The sequence below is a fragment of the Drosophila busckii genome, chromosome 2R (assembly GCF_011750605.1).
Source record: "Drosophila busckii strain San Diego stock center, stock number 13000-0081.31 chromosome 2R, ASM1175060v1, whole genome shotgun sequence".
In the NCBI taxonomy this organism is placed as follows: Eukaryota; Metazoa; Arthropoda; class Insecta; order Diptera; family Drosophilidae; genus Drosophila; species Drosophila busckii.
The window spans coordinates 23,037,915-23,065,531 of NC_046605.1; the positions used below are offsets into that span (position 1 = coordinate 23,037,915).

General features: G+C 38.0%; 2 protein-coding genes across 2 annotated transcripts in view; one reads left to right on the forward strand and one right to left on the reverse strand.

Moving 5' to 3' along the window:
- Positions 1–27,617, reverse strand: part of LOC117135093 — a 92,906-nt gene that overhangs the window by 37,659 nt on the left and 27,630 nt on the right. The window lies entirely within an intron of this gene.
- On the forward strand, positions 1,080–27,284 carry LOC108603436 (transforming growth factor-beta-induced protein ig-h3). Its single transcript, XM_017992258.1, has 8 exons — positions 1,080–1,237; positions 20,756–20,877; positions 20,934–21,075; positions 24,979–25,113; positions 25,183–25,462; positions 25,528–25,981; positions 26,056–26,738; positions 26,798–27,284. Exons 1-8 carry the CDS (start codon positions 1,173–1,175, stop codon positions 27,266–27,268), a joined length of 2,352 nt encoding a protein of 783 aa, XP_017847747.1. The 5' UTR covers positions 1,080–1,172; the 3' UTR covers positions 27,269–27,284.

Sequence of the window (27,617 nt, forward strand, 5' to 3'; positions counted from 1 at the left end):
TCCCAACTCCCAGCTCCCAGCAATATTGACATTGTCCTAAGAGTTCAGTCAAAAATCCTTAGAAACAAAAACATACAAAAATACCTAAATATTCAACCAGTCAGAGATGTAATAGATGAACACAAGGAAAAATACTACACCAAACTTTCTTCGCATCCTAATCCTCTTGCGCGAGGACTAACAAGGCTGGGCAGTCATCGTTGTGACGACCTACCAACCAGCGATAGAATCTAGAAACGTGCAATCCCAAAACAGTTTTAGGAAACTGTTAGATAATAATATAAGATTTGTTTACTTATTTTTGTTCTCTATTTAAGATTCAATAAAAACAACAAAGTTAAAAAAAAAAAAAGATTTTAAAATAATGGCTCTGTGTCAATGTATATCATCTCGTTTATGAGTTAGGGTTGGATTTGTGATTGGTTTGAAAGTCTGTTACTAAAAAAATAAATAAAAAAAAAAAGTATCATTACTTCCCAGAAGAATCTAATGAGATACATATGTTTGCGGCGTTAATATACAGCAGTATAAACAAATCGAAAATAGTATGTTAAATGTTCACATCGCAAAATATAAACTTCTGCTCTTGGTTACTTTCTTGTTTACATTACATTATTGCTTAGCAAACAAAGCAGCCATAAGTAAAGCAGTGAACTATTTTCGCATTAATTTCAGCAAAGTAGCATTAAAATAATCCATCCGGTAATGGAACTCTGTGCCGCTGGGATAATATATGTTTCCTCTCTTAAAATGGTGCGCAACAGCAGCAGCATATAAATAGCATACGCCCCTCTCGTTCTGAGTCAGTTATTCCCAAACTTATTGTTAGTCTCGGATGCGCAGTCGGCAATACAAACTGCTTCTTAACCGTAAAATGCTAATAGGCTGTACTTTTTTAGTTTAAAGTGAACAATGCTATTACCATTAAATCCATATTTAGACTGAAAAATTGAGCACAGAAGAAAAACTAAATATTATTTTCAACTACATTCGCGTGCTTAAATACGAATATTTAGATTTATTATTAAGCCTATTTGGCTTTCATTTAGTTATTAACAAATATCTTTCCTTTTTTTAAGTTTGGCTTCTGTTAAAATCAAGGTGTGAATAAGTATCATACATATACAGTAAAATACTATATATGTAGTATATGTACATAAATCATATAAAAGATGCTTAAATTGTGGGTATTTCTGCTCTGGGCTTATGCTACGTACGCAATACCATTCTATGACGAGTAAGTAAAAATATTAAATATAAACATTTTTTTTTGTTACTTTGTTATTATTTAATTTTCAAGTAGAGTTTTTTTTGAGAGTAGAATATTTACCATTAAATTGGTTACGAATAATAAAAAATTTTTTTGCAAGTTCTGATTAATTTTCTATATGAATGATTTTACGGTGTTCTGTTTCTTTCTGCTTTGTAGCACATGGAACTATATGTACATATGTACATTGTATATGTATATAAAGCACACATCTTATATTGCCTACCCTACCCCATGATAGACATACAAAATATGTACATGTACTTTAGATTCCAGATTCTTACACTTATTTTGACGTATGCTTAGTGCTATTATTAAGTGAGTAAGTGAAGTTTCAAGTTATGCAAAATTAGGTACATATGTAGTTTTTGATTGTTTAACTTTCACTATTTCTCATTTCTGAGTATTTGCTAAAGTGTTTAACTTGACAGTTCGATAAAAATTTATTCTTTCTTTAACTTTCACAAATGAACGCAAAAAATACACTAAACAGAATTTTAAGCAATCTTTACCAATAATATTGTATGTAAATATGTACATGTAGACCATAACGAAAGTCTGTAATTTTGTGCTTACCTGAATCAAAACGCTCTAATTAAAATAAAAACAAGTGGACAAATAAAAGTACTGCCTTTTTGTTCTGCCTTATAACGTTTTTTATACACTTTGACATTTTTGTAAAAAATGGAAAAGGGTTTTATGAAGTTGCTCAAATGTATATAGCAGGAAGAAGGAGGCGTGGCGGACCCCACAAAGTATATATATTCTTGATCAGCTCGACGAGCTGAGTCGATAAAGCCATGTCCGTCTGCCCGTCTGAATGTTTGAGCACCTGTTTTTCAGCAACTATAAAAGCTAGAGCAATCCAAATTTGGTATATGTCTCTTATATCCAAACCCGAACGCTTTTTTTTATTCTTTTTTTTCACCCTCCTCCCCCCTCCCCCGCAAATCGAAAAAACTATATATAAGGCAGTACAAAAATCTTTAAATATCTGAAATAAATCACATATTCGCCTATTCATGTTTCCGACCGATTGTAAAAATTTCAGAACGATCGGATAAATAACTTATGATTTTTCAATATAGACAGCGGGGTGCCGCGCCATACAAACGTCGCTGCCGACGCAGCTGCGGCGTCGCTGCTGACGCTACAGGCGAAAACGAGCTGAGTCGCGTCCACTGTTTTGTGAGTATGTGTTAATGAATGAATGCGTGTGTTTGCTGCGATTCCCTAGTCAAAGTGTATCTAAAAGCGCCCAACTTTAATTTGTCCACTTGTTATTAATGGCGTGGTTTCTATTTGTCAATACTACACAAAATGTCTTTCGATATCAACACGCAGACTATTCAATGCATACTAATAAGATGGACCCGGAAAGCCTTTCCTTTTTAGTTGTTTTTCCTACTCACGCTTGAACTCTATGAGAATATAAAAGAACGCTTCACACTGACTTTGAGAATTGCATTTACATATGTAGGAAAATATTCTTCGTCGTTCACAATACTTCATACATACACACTTCAGATAGAGAGACTGTTAGTACAAATTTTTGCCTTAGAATCGGCGCGCAATTAAAGTCATCTGACTGAATGCAAGCGTTAAACTTTTTTAACGCAATAAAATGAATATTCAATGAAAGTTATATATATTTAATCGCGAATTTTCTGAGTCGGAATCGTTAATAAAAGACTCTAAAAAGCTAACTGTTTGGTCTTGCAAGACCAAATATATTGAAATCATCAGCTACAAACAGCTGATCTATATTAAGCTCGCAATTTAGCTTTACACTCTCCTCTTTGCGCTTGCACTAACGCGCTCTCTTCTATGAGCGTGCATTCGGCACTGCACTAATATAAGCTCGCGCTCTCTTGGTGCGTTCTCACTAACTCCTTTCGTTTTAGCACTTGCTTTCTGCACAGCTGCACTCTCGCTTTCTTTTTATCTTGTTTCATCATTCTCGCTTTATCAAATATATTAGATTCTATGCCTGTTGCTAAGGGCATTTGGAACAGTCGCAAATAATTCTTCGTAGAGCAAAGGCTAATCGAGTCCTATTGCTTTTTAACATATCAAGTCGTTGTCGAGGGCACAGACTAATTCGAGTCTGTCCGCCATCAACTTTGTCTAATTCGAGACAATAGTTAATAATTAAACACAGCCCAATAAGGGGCTGTTAGTTAATTATATTCGTCAGCATAATCGAATGTGTCTCAAGACTACTTGAGTCTTGCAATACATATATGTACATTGAAATATCGCTTTAAGTATTTGGCCTAGTCGACGAGGCCAAATACTTAATAGCAAAATAAACTTGTAACCTTTAACTATAAACTCAGAAATCTGTGAACGATTTTTAAATTCGTAAAAATAAACAAAATAGCTAATAAAAAAGCTTATTAGCTCAACACTAACTAAGTATGTAATCTTACTTGCTTGTCTGGGGTAGTGGCCGACACATTCGTGGAAAGCATTTTCTTTATATATGTACATATATATGTACATAAGTATATATTTATAAATTCCTTCGAGAAGAAAACTAAATCTGGAGTAAAATATACACTCTATACAAATAATCTATTATTTCATAGTATTTAAAAAAACAAGTTCGCAATCGTCGTCGCATGCAGACGTGTTTTTATAGTACTCCGGAAAAAAAAAATAAGCCCCACAAGTTTAGAGTGCAGTGAGAGTGTATAACATGTCTAAAACGCGAAAAGACGCTAAGTGCGATGAAAACGCACTAAATATTTAATTAATTGATTAAATTAATATTAATAAAAAAATAAATAAAAATATATCAAAAAACTAAAAAGATGAATCATAACGACATTCGTAAGCAAAGACAGCGCGAGCAAGATGAACGCCGGCTTAAGCTTCAGCGAAACAATACAGCTGATGCAGTACTTTTCGAACGGTCAATTACCCCTGACCTAAACTTCGACCACTTGCAATTAACAAGTGATCGAGCTCGTTCTTGCTCTCCAGCTCTACCGTTTCAGAGCACCGAGTGCATTGAGCAAACATCGAACACGCAAAAGCTGGCATGCAATGGGAGAGACATGCTCTCACCTACTGTGACTAGCCCCCCCAGTCTCTCTGACTACCGCAACATCGACTAAACAACGACCGCACGGTAATCGCCGCCCGCTCAAGCCCATCGTTGGCAACACTCGCTCCCTTTGTGTCATCGCGGCAAGAAAGCCCTCTATGAATCAACATCAAAACAAAGCAAACAAAACCACTTCCTTGACCAACAACGGCAAGCGATCCCCCGCTCGTGCAGACTGGATTGGATCGCTACATTCAAATTAAACGAACTAAGCCCCCTAATGCTAAGAGCGAAAATGAAAGCAGCTTCAAGCGAAAACCTTAACACCACCAATAGATTTTAAATTCTAGCAGACAACTCAGATGAATCTGCAGCCCGAAGAAGGCGTTAAAAAGAAGCCAAAGCCACCTCCGATATATAAGAGAGAAAAGTTCCAATGCCCTTGTCAGCAAAATCATAGAACTCATTGGACAAGACAACTTCCACATAATTTTCTTTGTACGGGGTAATAATCGTGAAACAAAAGTTCAAACGAAGTCAGAAGAAAGCCTTAGAATATTATCCAAGCATCTAAGCGACACTAAATTTTTACACGTATCAATTAAAAAGCAGTAAGGGCTTACAAGTGGTCTTAAAGGCATAGAATTCGGGAGATGTAACCCTGCACGAAATAACTCCGGCCTCCTACTGATAAAGGCTTTAACGCCAAAACAGTCTTCAACATCTTAAACAAGGATAAGAAGGCCCAACCGCTCTTCAAGGTTGAGCTGGAGCCAGACAACAATACTCTTAAAAAAAAACGAAGTGCACCCTATATACAAACTTCAGTTTCTACTGCATCGCAGAATCACTGTAGAAGAACCACATAAACGCAACGGTCCTGTACAATGTATGAATTGTCAAGAATATGGCCACTTACGGTCATACTGCACATATAGCAAGCAAAGACGACTCTAAGGTGGTGCAACTGCGGTGTTAATCACACAGCTAACTACAGAGGTTTCCTAATATATAAGGAGTTAAAAAGTCGAATCCACCAGCGAGTCACCAGCCGCGCTCACGCAAAGTACGGCTTACACCATCCTAAATCACATTCAGACGTCTTCTTCTCATCGGTAACCAGATCGTCGCTTGACTCCGGATCCTCAATAAGGAAAAATGTGACATTTGCATGCGCTTTAAAATCAGGATTGGAGCCCACTACGCCAAATACTTGCACCCAAAAGCACCTAACTCTGAGATAAATATGACAACTATGCAAGATTTAATGCGTAATCAGAATCTCTTGATACAAATGTTAGTATCACACCAGTCCAAATAATCAATCCTCTACGTATATCCACGTGGAATGCTAATGGCGTTTCACAGCATAAACTTGAGTTATCTCAATTCCTGCTCGACAAACACATTGACGTCATGCTATTGTCAGAAACAAATCTGACCAACAAATATAACTTTAATTTTAGAGGCTACACATTCTATGCAACAAACCATCCCGATGGCAAGGCCACGGTGGCACTGGTATCTGATCAGAAACCGTACAAGCATCACCGTTACAAGGAGCTTGCAGAAAATTATTTACAATCCACAACAATAAGAATAAAACTGGATAGTGGTAACAAACTCTGCCGCCAGTATTTGCTCCTCGTTTCAACTCATAACTGGAAGGAGAGTTCATAGTAGTTCTTCGAACTCACTAGGAGAACCATATTCATTAGGCAGCAGGAGACTACAATGCAAAGCACACACACTGGGATCTCGCCTGTGACTCCAAAAGGAAAGCGGCTTTATAATGCAATTATAAAAGCCATCAACAAACTCGACCACGTTTCCCCGGTAGACCAACATACTGGCCAACAGACCAAAATAAACTGCCTGCTTAATAGACTTCGCAATTACCAAAAATATCCTCCAAACTTGACAGTGCGAAAGCTCTCAGATCTCTCATCTGACCACTCACCCGTCTAAATTAATTTACTCAGTCATCCAGTAACTGATGATAAACCGCTTAGATTGACCTCACACAAAACCAAATGGATCTGCTACAGGAATTATATACATAAGTTCACACATTACGGTAAATCCTGTACTCAATGTGAAAGATAATATCGACAGCCTTATCAAAACACTAGAGTCCAATTTTGTCACCATAGCAACTCCTCAAAATGCACAAGCACCTTACAGGTAAAAGAAGACAATCCAGCAAATCGAGCCACTCGTTCTAGAAAGCGACGCCTCCGACGAGAATGGCAGTCTCACAGGTTCGCCATATGCACGTCAAAGGCTTAAGACGCCACCCGCAAGCTTACCAAAGCGTTAAAACACCAAGAAGCAAATAGTCAACATCGCTACATACAGCAACTATCATCCTCTTCTACGAAAAACTCACTGTGGAAAGCTCATCCAACTCTATGCCCACCAACAGAAACTGTGATGCCTATAAGAAACCAACTAGGCGGCTGGGCCCGCAGTGATGAAGACAGAGCCAAAACATTTGCAGGACACCTTAAAAATGTGTTTCAGCCAATTCTGGATACAAATTCATTCACAATACCAACATTAACAAGTGACTCTCAGTTTCAACAAGAGCCAATGGAATTTCGCCCAAACGAAATCGCACACATCATCAAAAATCAGTTGAACCCGAAAAATCACCAGGCTTCGACCAATTAACGCCAAAAAATGATTATTGAGCTCCCATACTGTGCAGTTTGCACTCTCGTGCAACTCTTCAACCCCATCACCAAGCTTGGTTACTTCCCAGAGAGATGGAAAAAGTCAATAATAATAATGATACCAAAGCCAGGCAAGGATCACACAAATCCATCGTCATTCAGACCTATAAGCCTACTATCTTGCCTGTCAAAACTCTTTGAAAAATGCTGACTCGGATAAATCCATTTCTAAGAATCCACAACAAAATTCCATCACATCAATTTGGGTTTCGTGAAAAACACACGGCACTATCGAGCAGGTTAATCGCATAACATCTGAAATAAGAAGCGCATTCGAAAACCGAGAATATTGCACTGCAATATTTTTAGATGTATCCCAAGCATTCGAAAGATTCTGTCTAGTAAGACTAACGCATAAGATCAGAACAACGCTTCCTAATAATAACACACACAAATTATTAGAGTCTATATGACAGGAAATTTGCAGTAATTCTCCTATGTCTGACGACTATGTGTCAGAGCTGGAGTCCCACAAGGCAGCGTAATTGGACCACGCTATATGTCCCTTACACAGCAGATATTCCAACAAGTAGACGAAACACCATCCACCTTTGCTGACGAAACAGCTATTCTCAGCCGTTTGAGTGCCTCTAATGCAAGCGCAGCGCAACTGGCTCTTCATCTGGTCGAAGTGGAGAATGGCTCTCTGACTGGCGAATTAAAGTAAACGAACAAAAAAGCAAACATGTTATGTTTACCCTAAACAGGCAAAATTGTCCACCGCGATCACACTAAACAATTCCGCACTCCCGCAAGCAAACGAAGTGACGTATCTTGAAGTACACCTCGACAGAAGACTCACATGGCGTAGGCACATCGAAGCCAAGAGAACGCAAAACTAAAAGCCAATGGCCTCCACTGGCTTATCAACGCTCGGTCGTCTCTCAGCCTTGAATATAAGGTCCTGCTCTACAATTCCGTACTTAAGCCCATCTGGGCCTATGGCTCCCAACTATGGGGGAATGCCAGCAATAGCAATATTGATATTGTCCAGAGAGTCCAGTAAAAAATCCTTAGAACTATCACCGGGGCACCGTGGTACGTTCGAAACGAAACCATACAGAAAGATCTAAATATTCAACCAGTCAGAGATTTAATAGCTGAACACAAGGTAAAATACTAAAGCAAGCTTTCTTCGCATCCTAATCCTCGCGCGAAGGGCTAACAAGGCGTGGCAGCCGCTCCCGTCTGCGTCGTAACGACCTACCAACACAGCGATAGAATCTAGGAACGTGCAATCCTAAAACAGTTTAGAGAAACTGTTTTAGATAATGTTAGTTATAAGATTGTAAACTTATTGTTAGTCTCAATTTTAAGAGAAGATTCAATAAAAACAGGACAGTTAAAAAAAAAAAAAAAAAAATGAATATTAATAATAAGATTCAATAAGTTGTTAAAAGAAATTCTATAAAAAAATAAATTAAAAAAATCATTCTGCAACATTCTCTAATAGAGTGTGGATCAGAGAGCTGCAATGACAATATTTTTTAGCACTCAACACACATTATGTATAAATTTTTTGGTTACCGTTCCTCCTGCCACATAAAACAAATTTTAGCAAAGTGCAGTACGTAAAAGAATTACACACAAAGTATGTATAACAGTCAAATGTCTGGCGTGGCATTGCAGGCCTTTCTGAACAATTAGCTTGCTTGTGTGTCACTTGGCTAAGCATTACTTGAGTATAAGTTCTATTAGTCATTTGATGTGAACTAATTTGTATAAATTTCTCTCGGGGAATCCGGACAATTCTATTTTCTCTCAATCAAAATTACAATCTGAAATTTTCATTAAATATCTATGAAAAATATTTAATGCGTTTGGCATGTTAAGATTTGCGGCGGCGTCACTGCTGACGCTAAACCGAAAACGAGCTGTGACGCATTAGCTGTTTTGTGTGTATGTGCTTGTGAGTGCATGCGTGTGTTTGTTGCGATACCTTAGTCAAAGTGTATTTAAATGTTGGTGGCGCCCAACTTTAACCTGTCCACTTGTTTTAGATTGGAAACATTTTGACAAATTTTTTCGCACGTAGTTGTGAAAACTATTGATTTTAAGTTAATGTAATCAATGATTGATTCCTAATCAACGCCGAGTTGACTGAAAATCCAATCCAAAATTGACGTCTCTGTTTTTTTGGTTCTGCATTCTTTGAGTTATTGTAAATTGCTGAAAGCATAGATAGCTGCAATACATTCAGCTATTCCAAAAAAGCGCAAAAATGCGTAAAAGGAGTACTAACCTTTAAAATAGTATATCTATTTTTTTTAATGAAAACGACGCATATTTACTTTTTGCACAGATTGGCGGCGGGTTTAGTTCTACTCTATTATACATGAGTGATTGGGTTTACTTTTCAAAATAAATCAGCATAACAGCAGAAAGCACATAAGCTACAAATAACGCATAATAAACGAGTCTTTCTAAGGATTTATATTAAACATACCTTGCTCTTCATTTTCCATCTTGAAAATAATAATTTAGACATGTTTAAACTTTCACAAAATTAATCAATTGCAATGCAATGCATTGCATATGTGAACAAAGCTAAGATCACTTGTTTGATTTTGACGCCTTGGTACACAGACCCAAGGCTGCAACTATACAATTTTGTATTACCGATTTAATGTGCTTGGAGTATCTGCTTTGAAAATATAAAATCAAAACCAAAAAAGCTTTTCTTGAATATTTGGACTTCATGCCAAAAAACAGGGGAGTGTGCATTGGCTTTCGGTGAGCCAGTTGACCATTTTCTCTTGCACGTTTTTCTCTAAACTATGCCATTGCGCATTTCAAATAGCTAATGTTTAGTTTTTTCTTGCATACTTTTCAGATTCATGAATTTTTTTATGTGCTAAAAGCTTTTGGTTTCGTCTATCATTACATTTGTGCATCAGTTTCATGTGTCTATGTTCCTTTTTAGCTCCTGCTCAGGGTGCGACCTTATAATCATGATTTTGCAATTCTAGAGGCCATATAAGCTATTCTAGGATTAAGACCTATCTTATTAAGTATCATTGTTAAGGTGTTGCAATCTGTGATGAGGAAACTTGCAAATATGTAAGAAATCTACGTAGCGTATAAATAATTGCTAATGTTTCTAATTCAAAGATTTGGTACTTTGGTGGTTCTGTTGGAGAAGTAAAAAATTGGATGCACCACAACAATTTTAGATAGCTAAAGTTCCTTGTAGATGATTTAGAGTTCCTATTCTGTGCAGCAATGCCAAGATTTTTCTTGGTTTCAAGTTCCTCATCTTACTAGTGTCTAGGGTGTAAGTTACCAACGAACTAAGTCCTAAGCAGAACACTCCTCTAGTAAGTATTCCGAAGTTTCGTCATGCTCTAGGTAAGTCAGCATATTGCATCATCCACAATTTTATAATTATGTAGATATGTCTCGTTAGAAATCCTCTGATTATCCCGGCGTGGCTCGGGACCCAGAGTATGGTTACCATATTGGTTTTGCTCAAATTGTTCAATGATCCTAAGCACTGCCAAACTAATCCCGATATTATGAGTATTATTACAATTGCAATCGTCGTCGCATGCAGACGAAAAAAAAATAAGCCCCACAAGTTTAGAGTGCAGTGAGAGTGTATAACATGTCTAAAACGCGAAAAGACGCTAAGTGCGATGAAAACGCACTAAATATTTAATTAATTGATTAATTATAATTATAATAATAAAATATATCAAAAAACTAAAAAGATGAATCATATCGACATTCGTCACAAGCAAAGACAGCGCGAGCAAGACGAACGCCGGCTTAAGCTTCAGCGAAACAATGCGTACTCTCTTTCGTGGCCGAGCCAACTCAAAATACTGCTGATGCAGTACTTTTCGAACGGTCAATTACCCGAGACCTAACACTTAACCACTTGTACTTAACAAGTGATCGAGGTCGTTCTTGCTCTCCAGCTCTACGTCTCAGAGCATCCGAAGTGCATTGAGCAAACATCGAACAAGCAAAAGCTGACATGCAATAGGCCAAGAGACATGCTCTCACCTACGGTGACTAGCACAACAGTCTCTCTGACTACCGCAACAATAACTGCAACAACGACCGCAACGGTATCGGCCGCCCGCTCAAGCCCATCGTTGGCAACACTCGCTCCCTATGTGTCATCGGCGTCAAAAAAAGCCCCCTATAAATCAACAATCAAAACAAAAGCAACCAAAACCAACTTCTCGATTAACAATGCAAGCGATGCCGCACTCGTGCAGACTGGAATGGATCTCTACATTCAAATTAAACGGAAGTTAAGCCCCCTAATGCCAAGAGCGAAAATGACCCGGCAGCAGTATGAAAGCAGCTTCAAGCGAGAAACTTAACACCACCAATAGATTTCAAATTCTAGCAGACAACTCAACTCAACTCAAGCCAAAGCCACCTCCTATATATATATATACGGGAGAAAAGTTCCAATGCCCTTGTGAGCAAAATTTTAGAGCTCATTGAACAAGACAACTTCCACATAATTTCCCTTGTACGGAGTAACATTCGTGAAACAAAAGTTCAAACGAAGTCAGAAGACAGTTTTAGAATATTATCCATGCATCTAAACGACACAAAAATTTTACACGTATCAATTAAAAACAGTAAGGGCTTACAAGTGGTCTTAAAAGGCATAGAATCAGATGTAACACTTCAGAAATAAACTCAGGCTCTAACATGATAAAGGCTTTAACGCTAAAACAGTCTTCAATCAACAAGGATAAGAAGCCCCAACCGCTCTCAAGATAGAACTGGAGCCAGACAACAAACTCTTAAAAAAACGAAGTGCACCCTATATACTGTAGAAGAACCACATAAACGCAACGGCCCTGTACAATGTATTTATTTCAAGAATATGGCCACACACGGTCATACTGCACACTCCGCGTAGTGCGTAGTTTGTGGACAGCTTTACGACCCTGCACACTGCCTAGCAAGCAAAGACGACTCTAGTACCAAAAGGTACTAACTACAAAGGTTGCCCAATATATAAGGTCGAATCCACCTGCGAGTAACCACGCCCCGCTCCGCAAATGTACGACTTACACCATCTAAATCACACCCAGAGGTCTTCTTCTCGTCGGCAACCAAATCGTCGCTTGACTCCGGATCCTCAACATTTGCAGACACTTTAAAATCAGGATTGGAGCCCACTGCCCCAAATGCATTGCACCCAAAAGCCTGAGATAAATATGGCAGCCTATGGAACACCAACAAAATAACCTTGAGGCACTGCTCTCTAGCCAACAACAAAGCATTATGGAATTCATGTCCTTCATGCGGACAACTGTGCAAGGCTTAATGCGTAATCAGAATCTCTTGATACAAATGTTACTATAACATCAGTCCAAATAATCAATGGCTTCTCCATGTATATCCACGTGGAATGATAATGGCGTTTCACAGCATAAGCTTGAGTTATCTCAATTCTTGCTCGACAAAAACATTGACGCATGCTACTGTCAGAAACACATCTGACGAATAAATATATCTTAAATTTAAGGGGCTACACAGTCTATGCAACAAACCATCCCGATGGCAAGGCACACGGTGGGACTGATATCCTGATCAGAAACCATATCGAGCATCACCGTTACAAGGAGCTCGCAGAAAATTATTTACAACCCACAACAATAAGAATAAAACTGGATAGTGGTAAACAACTTACTCTAGCCGCAGTATATTGCCCCCCTCGCTTCTCCATAACTGAAGGAGAGTTCATGCAGTTCTTCGACTCACTAGGAGATAATTTCATAGCAGCAGGAGACTACAATGCAAAGCACACACACTGGGGATCGCGCCTTGTGACTCCAAAAGGAAGCAGCACTATAATGTAATTATAAAAGCCAGCAACAAACTCGACCACGTTTCCACCCGGTAGACCACATACTTGGCCAACAGGGACCCAAATAAACTGGCCCTGACTTAATAGAACTTCGCATTACCAAAAATTACTCGAAACTTTGATCAGTGCGCAAAGTCTTCAGATCTTTTCATTTTGACCATCACCCGTTCCTAATTAATTTACTCAGTCATCCAGTAATGATCAACCGCTTAGATTGACTTCACACAAAAACAAATGGATATGGTATAGGAAATATATAAGCTCACACATTACGCTAAATCCTGTACTCAACGTTAAAGATGATATCGACAGCCTTATCAAAACACTAGAGTCCAATTTTGGTCACCGCAGCCCGCATTGCAATTCCTCAAAACGCACAAGTGCCTTACACACTCAGTCAAATCAGCAAATCGAGAAACTCGTTCTAGAAAAGCGACGCCCTTAAACGAGAATGGCGTCTCACAGGTGCCATATGGCACGTCCAAAGGCTTAAAGCGCCACCCGCAAGCTTACAAGCTGTAAAAACCAACAAGAGCAAATAGTCAACATCAGACATACATCCAGCAACATCATCCTCTTCTAACGAAAAACTCACTGTTGGAAAGCTCTCCAACTCTATGCCACCACAGAAACCGTGATGCGATAAGAAACCAAACTAGGGCGGCTGGACCGCAAGTGATTGAAGACAAGAGGCCAAAACATCTTGGACACCTTGAAAATGTGTTTCAGCCAAATCCTGCCACAAATTCATTCACAATACCAACTTAATGTTGTGAGTGACTCTAAGCAACAACAAGAGCTAATGGAATTTCGCCCAAACGAAATCGCACACATCATCAAAAATCAGTTGAACCCGAAAAAATCACAAATCAAATCAGAAGACTCACATGGCGTAGGCACATCGAAGCCAAGAGAACGCAACTAAAACTAAAAGCCAATAGCCCCCACCGGCTTATCAACGCTCGGTCCTCTCTCAGACTTGAATATAAGGTCCTGCTCTACAATTCCGTACTCAAGCCCATCTGGACCTATGGCTCCCAACTATGGGGGAACGCCAGCAATAGCAATATTGATATTGTCCAGACAGTCCAGTCAAAACTCCTTAGGATTCTAATGTTTGCTTATTTTGCACACTGTTAAGATAGATATGCAGCAGTGGCAGCCCGAGCAGTTCGTCCAACGCTGTAGACGGGCAGGTGCGCATAGCGCCTAATTTGCGAGTGAAAGTCAGCTTCTGAACTTCGCTCAGATACTTTTTCGCACATTTCAACCCTCCCAGCCCATACCACAGCCCCGTAACTGATGATCGGTCGTACCATAGCTACATACATCCACATAAGTATCTTTGGAGAAAGGCCCCGGTTCTTACCACAGCTCAGCAGAGCAATGGTTGCCTTTCTGATAGAATTTTCTAATTGGCGTTTCTACTTTAGCCTACTATCTAGTATTACACCTGCTGTACATAGGTTGTTATCTATGAATGCAACTACCGTAGTTTTAGCTGCATTTATATTCAGCCCCACGCCTTTGCACCACCCCACGCTTAGTCTCAGTCCTAGCATGATCCTCTCACATAGGGTGAGCGCATACTTTCTGTTACAGATAATGCTAATGTCATGGGCGTAGCCTTGAAATTCAAATCCTTTATCTGTAAGTGTTTCAAGAAGCTTTTCTACAACAATGCTCCACAAAATTGGCGATAGAACGCCTCCTTGCGGGTAGCCTCTTTTAGTCTGAGCTCTGAATGTTAGGGAGCCTACCGTCACCTCTGCTCTCCTGGTGTCTAGCAAGCGTTCTACCACATCACCATCGCTACTTTTGTTTTAGTCATTGCTTTTACTACAACGTCTTGTGCTGTATTGTCAAATGTCCCCTCAATGTCCATTCAGGCGCCGAAGGCAACTCCATTTGCTTTCACTGAACTTTTGAGTGAGCTCGTGAGTTCTACTAGCGCTGATTCTGTAGATCTGCCTGCCCTATACGCGTGCTGGTTTATATGTAGTAGATAATCTAAAGCTCTTTGATTATATTTGAGGCTATTCTCCAGTTGGGTCTTCTGGCTGCAGACTGGTCCCCCCCTCTATCACTATGTCTGACACATTCAATACGTTACTTATGGGAAAATGGGTTTGTAGTAGAAGTCTAGCCTTGTCCTCCTCATTTTCCGTGAAAATTCCGATTTCTTTTGGCAAAGTTCTTGAATGTTCTTGCCGTTAGAAATCGCTCTGAACACCCTCTGTGCTTCTGTTTTGCTACCTGATGTCGCCAATCAAGACAGAGCACGTGTGGGTTTGTGTGAGACAGCAAGCGAGATTATTTCTCGCTTATGCTTTTGACAAGCGATCGATTTTGTGATCCTTTAGCCTTGTCTTTCGGGACTTTGCTGGTACCCATGCCTTGTCTTGGGTATGTGAGTATGCGCTTATGCCCCTGTGTTGTGTGAGCGCGTATGTACACATACTCATGATTTGTTGGGGGGCACCATGGTGCTTAAAAAGTGCCACCCCTGCCTCTGATAAGTACACAAGTGATCGATAAATTCCAGAACATTTATCATGAGAGTGTACGACAGCTGATAAAGAACAAAGACGGCATGGGGGAAGCAGCGTATGGGGAAGTGGGGCAGCATCTGTACCGTGTGTCCTAGGATATAGAAAGCAGCCTACATAACCGGGATTTGGGTTGCTCTACGCTCTTATAGTTGCTGAGAAACACGCACTCATACAGACGGACATGGCAGTAAAAACCAAGTGCCTTGAAAAGCTAAAGAAGCTCGACTGGCTCCTTGCCTCAAACAAGCTGCAGATGAACACTAAAGCACTGCTCATCAAAGCACTAATAACGCCGACTTGGACCTACGGTTACAGCGTCAAAGCACGAGCTTAACAGACTGCGTGTAGTTCTATCACGTGCTGCTCGGTGTGCGTTAGGATTCCGTTGGTACGTCACCAACCAAGCAATTGAAAGCGAGTTTCGATTTGTACTGATCGGAGATCAGATTATGCGGACAACCTCATGGCCCATCCCCGCATGTTAGCTAGAAAAATGAATGTTGTTTGCAAATGGGACAAACCAACGTTCACGTTTTTCAATAGAATCGAACTTAAGTTGAACATATAAGAAAAATCTATAAGTCGATTAATTAAACTGTTTTTGAAAGGTCAAAAATGATCGAAAAGTTACATGTTATCAATTGTTCCTTAAATGAACGAAAAATATCGATAATTCCAAGTGTTGGATATGGTGATATCAAAACTAAGTTATTCTTATTAGAATTAATTAAAAATATCAAATATGACGATATATTTTTGAAAGAATTGTATAGGAAATTCGTAATTTACGGAAAATGCTTAGAATATTTTTCATAGAAACAATATCTATCTCTAAAATGAATCATGGTTTTGCGCAAATTAACATCAAAAATTTCTTGTAATAATTTTTTTTTACTAAGAATTTGTTGCCAATTGCTCATCATTTGAAGCCAAAACGACTATCGAACATCCCCAAATTTACATTTATCTTTCGGAAGTTATGTAAAGTTTATAAGATTACACTAATTTATATTGTCTACAATGTTGAAATTGTCACATGTTCACTTTCAATTGATGATAAAAAATGGATTTTTTCTGAGGATTTTCAAAGCTTGTTTACCAAATATTACCAACAACTGCAAGCGGGCAGATAAGCACGGACCATTTCCTCCTCCCCTCCCCACTACCATTCTTTTAGCTGAATGAGCCCAGTACTTAGCAACAATTAGAAAATAAATGCACTTTTATGGAACATTAGCTGGAATGCTTTGCCAGTATAGTACAGTCTAATTCATATCGTTAATCAAATACGAAAGAGAGCTTATTGTATTGACTTCATTATTTTGTGTGGGTCCTCAAATTCTGAAATGAATATGTTTTAAACAACCGATGTATCAAACTTTCTGCTGTACTTGAACAATGATTTACAAAATGACTTAAGTGGGCTACACAGCAATCGCGATGTTTTGAACAAATATTTTTAACTGAGCGAGCTTAAGATGAACAAAACTAAAAATATAAAACATTTTTTAGTGAAACTAAAATATTTGACATTTTATAGCAAATTAAGTATTCAATCGATGAATCGGAGAAATGTTGCAAACAAAACAAGTGGACAGGTTAAAGTTGTGCGCCACTAACATTTAAATACATTTTGACTAGGGTATCGCAACAAACACAGCCATGCACTCACAAGCATCATACACACAAAACGCTAACTGCGTCACAGCTCGTATTTTCGCGGTGTAATGCTCGTCAGCGTGACGCCGTGCGCTGCGTCGGCAGCGACGTTCTGTATGGCGCGATCAGCACGCTGCACCCCGCTGTCTACTAGTAAAAGTATGTGAAAGTGAATAATTCTAAGTTTTTTATCACGATCCCGTTTAAAATTTTTTGAACTGCTTATAAATCGTTTTTTTTTCGATTTGCGGGGAGGGGGGAGGCAATAAAAAAAATAAATCAAGCGTACACATACCTAAATTTGTGGTTACTGGTAGCTCTTATAGTGCTGGAGGAAACACGCATCATCACATGACGGACAGTCATCCGAGTTGATCAAGAATATATATATATCTTTATGGGGATCTGACAAGCCTCCTTCATCCACTGTTACATACATTTGAGCAACTTCATAATACCCTTTTTCCATTTATTACAGAAATGTCAAAGTGTATAAAAAGGACTGCTAAATAAAACAAGTTTAAGTTAGGGTACAACAGATCTCCAGAATATTTGAAAACTTTAAATGATGTTTGACATTAAAAAAAGAAAAAAAAAATGTTCATATTTCAAATTTATGAAAAAAGATAATACAATTTATGTGTGCTTCTGTTTCCCTACCTCCTGTCGCGTCTGTTCCGCTGCCAGTGCAGACGCTTGCTATCTCAAGCGAGATTATTTCTCGCCTATGCTTATGCCAGCCGATCGCATTTCGTATGTGAGAATATTTTCCTTTCCTCCTTTCTTCTGGGTGGCTACGGCAAAAACCAATTACGCCTATAAAACTAATCGAAAAAGTCTGAAATAAATCACGAAAACACTTTGTCATGTTCTCGGCCTATGAAAAAAAAAAAAAAAAAAATAATTTAGGAACTATTCACATTTTAATTTTTGAATATAGACAGCGCGCAGTGTTGCCATATAGTTGCCACAGGAACAATCGGAATGAATTTTAATAATTTTGTTATACACTTTGACATTTTTGTAAAAATGGAAAAAGGGTTTTTATGAAGTTGCTCAAATGTATGTACCAGGGAGAAGGAGGCGTGGCAGACCATAAGAGTAAATATATATTCTTGGATCAGCTCGACGAGCTGAGATATAGATAAAGCCATGTCCGTCTGTCCGTCCGTCCGTCTGGTATGAGTGCGTGTTCCTCAGCAACTATAATAGAGCTAGAGCAACCAAATTGGTGTGTAGGTGTGCTCCTACATCCAGGACACTACGCTTTTATTTTTTTTTGTTTTATTTTTTCCCCCCTCGCCCGCAAATCGAAAAAAAACGATAGATATAAGGCAGTAAAAAAAAATTCTTTAAAAATCTGAAATAAATCACAAATTGCCTAGTCATGTTTTCGACCGATTGTGCAAAATTTCAAGAACGATCGGATAAATAGCTTAGGAATTATTTACATTTCAATTTTCAATAAAGACAGCGGGGTGCACGTGCTGACGGCGCCATACAAACGACGCTGCCGAGACAGGCCGGCGTCGCTGCTGACGCTACAGCGAAAACGAGCTGAGACGGGTTAGCTGTTTTGTGTCTATGTGTTTGTGAGTGCATGCGTGTGTTTGTTTGCGATCCTGTCAAGTTATTTAAATAGTGGGTGGCGCCCAACTTTAACCTGTCCACTTGTTTTTTTTTCCAAAACTAATAATTCGCCTTCAATATTTAACTTATTTTTATTAACAATATCAAAAATAAAAATAAAAAATAAGTAAAAATAAATCTACTTTTCTATGTAAAACTGATTCGGATCAAAGAAGAATGACGCTGAGCAGCTCCCGGTGGCCGAATCTTTTTGTACTTGAATCTATTATTAAGCTAGGAATAACAAAAAAAAAATGAACAGCTTTAGTGAAAGTACAAGCACAAAGCGAAATACTCTCACAAAAGGTTTATTTTTGTATGAAACGATATTTCACGATAAGCTTTGCTATAAGCTTTGTTATAAAGTAAAAATCATAGTAAATAACTGATCGAATAACATCAATAATTATATTTTAATATTAACGTCACTTTGATACAAAACACAACGCACTGAATTGCGTAGTGCGTTGTCTATCTTTATGGTATTTTTTAACAAAGAGTGAATTTTCCCACTCTAAAAATGTGTTTGATTCAAAAAGTTCATTTAATTATGAGATGAGACTTAGAAGTGTAAAATTTTGACTTCGGCTTTTTTTTTTTTTGTCATATGGGTTCGACCACTGTGAAGCGGGGTGAGTTTGCTGACGCGTCATATTAATCCCTCAAGGTAGTCATCTTGGTCCTTTGCTCTTTAACCTATTTATTAACGATCTTCCCTCAGTCATTATGCATTCCAATATTTTGATGTATGCTGATGATGTGAAGCTGTGTCTATCATTTAGAGACATGTCATGCAGTACTTTATTGCAGACCGATCTTGATTGCCTTTTTTAATTGGTGCAAAAATAATGTTATTAAAACTTAATTGCTCTGAATGTTAAAAGTATGTCATTCCATAGGCACACTCGCCTCACAGCGTGCAACTACTACATGGAATCACTTGCCCTCTCAAACAGATTTATGGAGGTTAATCGACCTGGGTATTCTCCTGATAGTAGCTGAAGTTTGACAAACATGTTTCCTTTAACTTCAGTAAGGCAATTCCAAGTTGTCGGCTTATCAACGTGGGGCTAAAGAATCTTGATGACCTTACACACTAACTATTTATATATCTCTTGTTCGACCGATTCTGGGATATGGATCTTGTATTTGGTCTCCACAATACTCGAACACAGATTAGTATTGAAGTCTGTTCAAAAAAATTTGATATATTTGCTTTACGTGCTTTAACTGGATTTGCCAGGTGTTGATCTACCATCTTACTCTAGTAGACTACATTTAATTAATCTTCCATCTTTACCTAATCGACGAATCATGTTCATGATTAAATTAATTAAAGGGGAAATTGATTCTTCATATATTTGTTGGGTCAACTTAATTTCTCGGTTCCTGTTAGGTATACTCGAAATTTTGTTCCCTTAACTCTTAACTTTTGCACAACTAACTATTTACTGCATGAGCCTCTTCGAGTTCTCTGTGCTGATTATAATAAACTTTATTCTGTTATCAACACAGAGACCTCAAGTTTATTACTAAGCGGTGTATCTTAACTTACTTAAATATTAACAATTAACTTTAATCCAGATCTGATTGGGTTTTTCTGGGTTTTCCCCAATCATTGCAACAAATGTTGGGTCTGTTTAACACTCCCAATAAATAAGCACACAATCAATATTATAAACCAACCATAACTACAATACATAAACATATACATATACATATTTATTTTATTAGCAGTTAGTTGACATTAAATAAATAAATAAATACATATATAAAAGTTGGTATATTGGAAAGTGTCAGCGTGTAAAAACCGCGCACTGCTGCTGTGGCTTCATTCCTGTTGGCATCGAATGGAAAGTAAGCAAACTCTAATAAGCTTCAAAATAATTCCTAATAAAAAAAAATTGTGTTATATAATTAATATTTAAAAAAGTATATATATTAAATATATTTATAAAACATTTTGACAAGCCTACAATAACCTAATAAGCGACTTTTGTCTATATATATTAACAGTTTTGTCAGTGATGTAAAAGACGTGGAATTTATTCCGATAGAGGAGCAACGGTCTGGTCGTCAGGATGGTCAGTTAACCCTATCACAATTACCAGTCAGTAGATCGAATCTAAATCCGTTCGGTATGTATTGTAAAATATTTAATGTACCAAAGATTTACAATTTTAATTTTACACAGCCGTTGGTGCCTTAACTACTGATGTGAAATCACCTAAACCGTCTGAGATATTCCTACAATCGTTTCCATTTTTTAGCGGTGAGTTCCTTACAACATTGGAAGGTTTTGTAGTTGGATCCAATTTGGAGTCTTGGTGGAAAGGGTAAGCATTATGAAAAAATCGAAAACATTATCTTTATCCTTATCAGACTATTCGCACCACATCTTTTTGTGCTCATAGTTATATTGTCACACTGCGCAAATGTAGATCACAATATTTTTATTTTGCACATTTTATCTATATAAAAAAAGAGTTTTTTCTATCTGACGGATGGTAAAAATAATGATAGTGACGGTGTAGAAGTGATCGCTGTATAGCAGAACCCATAAGAGATAGGAAGCTGACATTTTCAGCAAAATTCATTTCCACTGAAAACCTCAATTTGTCTCTCAATAAGAAATCATTCACAAAAGGCAAGGATAAAGATTTGAAATTTTTACTCAATGTTGAATTAAAACATTTATTTATCGTGTTCAGATTTCAAAATTGCAACCGGGAAATCCTGGTACAGTGAATTTTCTTCTCAATAAAAGTAGCTTGCATTAACGCGAAGATATAAAAATCTGAAATTTTCACTGAAAATCTATAAAAAAAAATATTTATGTTTGGCGAGTTCCGATTTTCTCCAGCAAATCCGGGAATACTCTAGTTTCCTCTGAATAACAAGGGCTTGCATGATTTTGGAAATTTTAATAAAAATCTTTCATGTGGAGGTCTTTCAATAATTATCAATAAACCCACAAGTTAAAAAAAAAATAGTTCTCGAAAATTCAAAAGTTATTAAAAAGCTCCACAGCTATCGAAAATGCCATAAAATAGCGCATAATGCAACAATTATCCTATAAATATGAAAATGAACGATAAGTACCATAAAACTACATGCGTGCACTCACCCTAAAAATTACTATATTACTTACATGGTACTACCCACACAAGCAGCCGAGGCTGTTGCCGCCCGATAATTCTTTCATGGATAGCCTGCAATTATTCCGTGGGTAAACTCAAACTCCTGAAAATGTATGTGAGGAAATACGCAAAAACGGTCATGCAATTTTTCTGTGCTTCTGTTTTGCTACCTGCTGCCGCGTCGGCGCCACTGCCAGTGTAGGCAGAGCGAGACAGCAAGCGAGATTATTTCTCGCTTATGCTTTTGACAAGCGATCGATTTTGTGATCCTTTAGCCTTGTCTTTCGGGACTTTGCTGGTACCCATGCCTTGTCTTGGGTATGTGAGTATGCGCTTATGCCCCTGTGTTGTGTGAGCGCGTATGTACACATACTCATGATTTGTTGGGGGGCACCATGGTGCTTAAAAAGTGCCACCCCTGCCTCTGATAAGTACACAAGTGATCGAAAATTCCAGAATTTATCAGAGAGTGTAACATGATAGAAAACTAAAACTATGGGGAAGCACTATGAAGTGGCAATCTGTACCTGTGTCCTGGATATAGAAGCACCTACATAACAAATTTGGTTGCTCTAGCTCTTATAGTTGCTGAGAAACACGCACTCATACAGACGCGACATGGTTATCGACTTATTGTCTTGCCTATCAAGAATATATTTGGTATGTGGGTTGCCACGCCTGCATTCTTCCTGTCTATCTTTGCACAGCTTCATGATACCGCAAACAATTTTGTGGTCATCTTGGAAAATACTAACCAAGAAGTATATAAGCCATTTGCATCACTCTTTATTGTCATCTGTCATTGGGATTTGGCATATCGAACGCTGTCCCAAAAACTTTGTGCGGTCATCGAAAGTTCCGAACTTCAATGCTCATCTTACATTTTGCGATTTTTGTAAAATATGGAAAAGGGTATTATTATGGAGTTGTGCAAATGTATGTAAAAAGGAGAAGTAGGCGTCCACAAAGTATAAATATTCTTGATCAGCTCGACGAGCTGAGTTGATGATGAACATGTCGTCTTTCCGTCCGCTGTATGAGTGCGTTTTCTCTGCAACTCATAAAGCTAGAGCAGGACCAAAATTTGGTATGTTAGGTGCTACCTATATCCAGAGTAACGCTTTTTTTTTAATTTTTTTATTTGAGTTTAACTCCCCCGAAAATCGAAAAAAAACGATATTATAGTGCATTACATAACATCTTAAAATAATCCACAAAATGCCTCGGTCCTGTTTTTGACCCGATTGGTGAAAAGTTCAGACCGGATCGATACTAATAAACTTGGAATTATTTACATTTCAATTTTCAATATAGACAGCGGGGTGCACGAGCTGACAGCGCCCATAAAACGTCCTGGCCGTGGATGCTGTCGCAGCGGCGACGCTACAGCGAAAACGAGCTGTGACGCGTTAACTGTTTTGAGGGCATGCGGGTGTTTGCTGCGATGCCCTAGTCAAGTGTATTTACAAAGTTGGTGGCGCCCAACTTTAATTTGTCCACTTGTTTTTTAATTTTTACAAAAATGCAATAAAAATATCTAAGGTGCTTCACAGGACCAAATTTGAACTTTTACCGGACAATTCCGGGAAAACTCAATTTTCCCTTAATCTTTTTAATATGTTAGCAATTAAAAAATGATATTTTCAGATATGGAAAATGCAGCAGGGAAGCTACATTTTTCTCTCAATAAAACTACTACATATTACGAACGCATAGCGTTAAATATCACTAAAACCCTATAAAACCTGTTCGGAATATTCAGATTTGGAAAGCTCCGCATAATTTAAAGTTAAGTTAAAAATCTGAAAACTTTAAAAAAATCACATGTGGAAAGAGGTTAATAAGTATCGATCAAATTAAAAGTTATCAATAATACAAGCTTTTATAATGTATCGGAGAATATAATGGTTATTGATAAATCACAAAGTTATCAATAAGTAAAAAAGCTTAAATGCCATCTAAATTTTCAAAAAATATAGCAAAATGCAAAAGTTATCATCCAAAGATGTAAAACCTATCAAATTTACCAAAATTATCAATAATTCCAATGAGGCCGAAATTGATTGAAAAAAAAAGAAACAATTACGGCGACTACACGATGGAGATTTCCTCTTGTTTGTCCACACCCGCCACAAAAAAAGGGCGCGTCTGGAAATGAAGTTCATTTCAGAATCTATATATTGTATACTCTTTGGCAAAAGGGAAGAAATTGAGCTGCAAGACAAACGAAGTCGATTAAGCCATGCATGTCTGTATGAACAACAAGATTTCAAAGGCCACAAGAATTGGATACCCCAAGATTGGTATGTAGATCAGGGAACGGCAAGAGTGCACACCCCTTTAAACCCAATGTGTACTACCATTGTGCCACTGCCACACACAAATGAAATTGTGTCTCAGACCAGTATTTTGTGTGTGGGCATCAGCTTCCCGAAGCAATGCACACGAAAAAGGTCATACAATTTTGTGTGTATTTTGTCTGTGCTTCTGTTTCGCTACCTGCTGGCGCGTCCGCATCGCTACCAATGCAAACAGAGCGAAACAGCAAGCGAGACTTTTTCTCGCTTATGCTTATGCCAGCCGATCGCATTTTGTATTTACGAACATTTTTCTTTGCTTTTGTCTTCTGAGTGGCTAAAGCACACAGACCTATTCTTGTGTGTTTTGTGAAGTGCACACACAATTTGGGTTGTGTGTGTGTGTGTGCATGTATTATCCCGTGTTTTCTGTGTGAGCGTATGGTCTCGCGCTTGCTTTTTTAGGGTGCTACCATTGCGCATAAAAAGTGCCACAATTGCTGTTCTCTGATGGAAATACTCCTATATCCGAAGCAGATCGAGTTAAATTTTGTAATTTAATTCAATTCCCATTCAAATTGATACAAACTATGTACGCATCAATGAATCGGATAAATGATTTTGAAATATTCGAATTTAAATATTCCGTTAATTGTGTATGTATAAGTGAGTACTTAAGTTTGATTACAGCGGGCCCCAAGTCAATGTTTAATAAAGCTTAAAGTTGGCTGCGCTCAACATTAAAATTCTCTAGGACTATGTCCTATCCTATGGGATATAACACATATTTTGATTTAAATAGACAGAATGTATGCACTAAAAAGGAAGAATCCGAGAATGCTACTGATGAAACAGATGTCGGCGAAGTCAGTGATACCTTTCATTTCACCGTTAACTCATGTGATGTAAAGCCGAACAAATACGTTTGCACTAAAATGTAAGATAGAAATGTAGTAAAAATTAAGATTAAAAAAATTGTAAAAAAAATCTGTTTTTCCAATTCAAGCGTTAATCAAAATGGTAACAAGAAGACATTGACATTAACGCGCCAGTGCTGTTATGGATATGGACGCCCAAATAATGCGCAATTAACCACACCATGCGAAAAGATCAAAATTAACGACATTGAAACAACCGCACAGCTCATGGGGGCAAAACAATTTATTGAGAGTGGCAAATATTCTGGAGATTTGGGCGAAATGTTACGGAAAGACAAACCATTGACTTTGTTTATACCCAATGATGCCGCTTTTCAGGAGTATCGTGATCAGCATCACGAGGAGAACGTAAATAAATGCTTTCTAAATTACCTGTGAACCATCAAAGTTATTAATGTAAAAATATTTCATAGAATGTTGGGCGCGCACAGACATCGATTTTCAAACTACATTCTGTGTTAGATGATGTGCAACTAGAGAATATTCTCAGTGAGAAACTGCTAAACAGTGCGCAGGCTAACCAGAAAATTCGCATCAACGCCTATCAGTTACCACACAGTCTAGGTACCGAGTATTATCGTTATTCTGCCAATTGTGTGCCGATCGGCAGTCACGATAGGCTATCGAAACAAGCTGTTTTACACACATTGACTGGAGTGCTGAAGCCTCTAACTAAAACAGTAATGGATATCATACGAGAGCGTGTTGATATATCCATTATGCGCAATGTGCTGGAGAAGACGAATATGAGTGCTTTACTTGAAACTGATCAGCCTGTGACAATTTTTGTTCCTACTAATGAAGCTTTCAAAAAGTTGGAACCTCATTTGCGTCGTGCCCTGATGAAAGGACTTGGCTGCGCATCCAGTAAATAGCCATACATTTTCTTCATAATACGTAATGCTCTACTATAATATGTATTTCTTCTATTTCATTTATAGACATACTAAAAAATCACATGCTGGATTTCACTTTCTGCTCTTTAGCCATGGTACCAGGTGGTAATACAACTACCTACAATCTTTTAGGGGAGCCCCTTCTACTAAATCGCAAACAACGTGTACTGAATCAAACGGAGATAGATTCAATTAATATAAATAATGCTGCTAAGATATTGGACATAGATATCATGGGCACAAACGGTGTACTACATGTTATTGACACTGTACTACCCACTGCGTCCGCGCTTCCAATGACTTCCTTAATGTTAGAAAAAAATTTGACAATCTTCAAGCGACTGATAGAAGCGTCTGGATTTGATGATGAGTTGGACGATCTTTACAATGTGACAGTTTTTGCCCCAACAGATAGCGCATTGCAACACTCTGTATGGTCTCAACTTTTATATGAAGAACCAGAGCATTTAAAAGACAATAAGGATCTTTGGGAGTTTCTTAATTATCATGTGATCAAGCCGATGATTAAAACCTGCGACTTGTCGGAGAGCTCTTTGCCCACAATGGCAGGCACCAATGTTCGTCTTAATCTCTACTCAACACATGGACTCTTCTCAGATGTTTTTAACAGGGCCACCGTCAACTGTGCTCGCCTCGTGTACTTCGACGCCGATAGCTGCGGATCAGTGCTACATCAGATAGATCGACCCCTGTCTCCACCGAAAAATGTAAGTAAAGCATTGCTACTATCCGCTTGACTTAGTAGTAATAATTTTTAAATCCACAGAATCTGTTACAAACCCTAGAATCAAATACCAACTTTAGTAAATTCCTGGAGCTAGTACGAAAGGCTAATTTAACGCACTTGCTCTCTAATAACTTACAAAGCTTGACTCTGCTGGTGCCCAAGAATGATGCGTTTGAGGAATTCAGTGAGTCTGCCGAATCCAAGACTTTCATTCAGAGCACTGAAGAGATTGAGGCACAAGTTAAAATGCATATTGTCAATGATGTCGTCTGTTGTGCTGGCATCATTCCGACCAAGTGGCCATTTGTGCGATCAATAGAATCCATTTCTGGTGAACGTCTACGCATCACTCGAGATCGTCGCCCTAAAATTGAGAACGCTGGCGTCACAAAATGTGATATTGTGGCTACCAATGGTATCTTGCATGAAATTAATGACATTATTGTACCCAGCAGTTCCGCACAGACGCTTACACGATCGCGACATGGCGACTTTGAAGTATATTTCTAAATATCAAAAAAATACTTTAGCTTTGATAAATAATTATTTTTTAATATTCAGAAATCAATAAATAAAAATTATTTGAAGAAATTTCCAAACGAAATCTTAAAAGTCAAAAAAAAATCTTAAAAACCAAACAAAATTTTAACAATAGATAAAGTACATTTTGAAAACACAGTCTAAATCACCGGTGGGCACGAAATTTTTATTTGGGAGCAATATTACACACGATTGCCCTATTCTCAGGATGTGTGAAAGAGTTAATAAAAATGTAAATACTTCAAAAATTATTATGCCAATATCATTTATTGATACTATATTTTCAAAATTTTTCTGAACAAAATGTTGTCAATGTTGA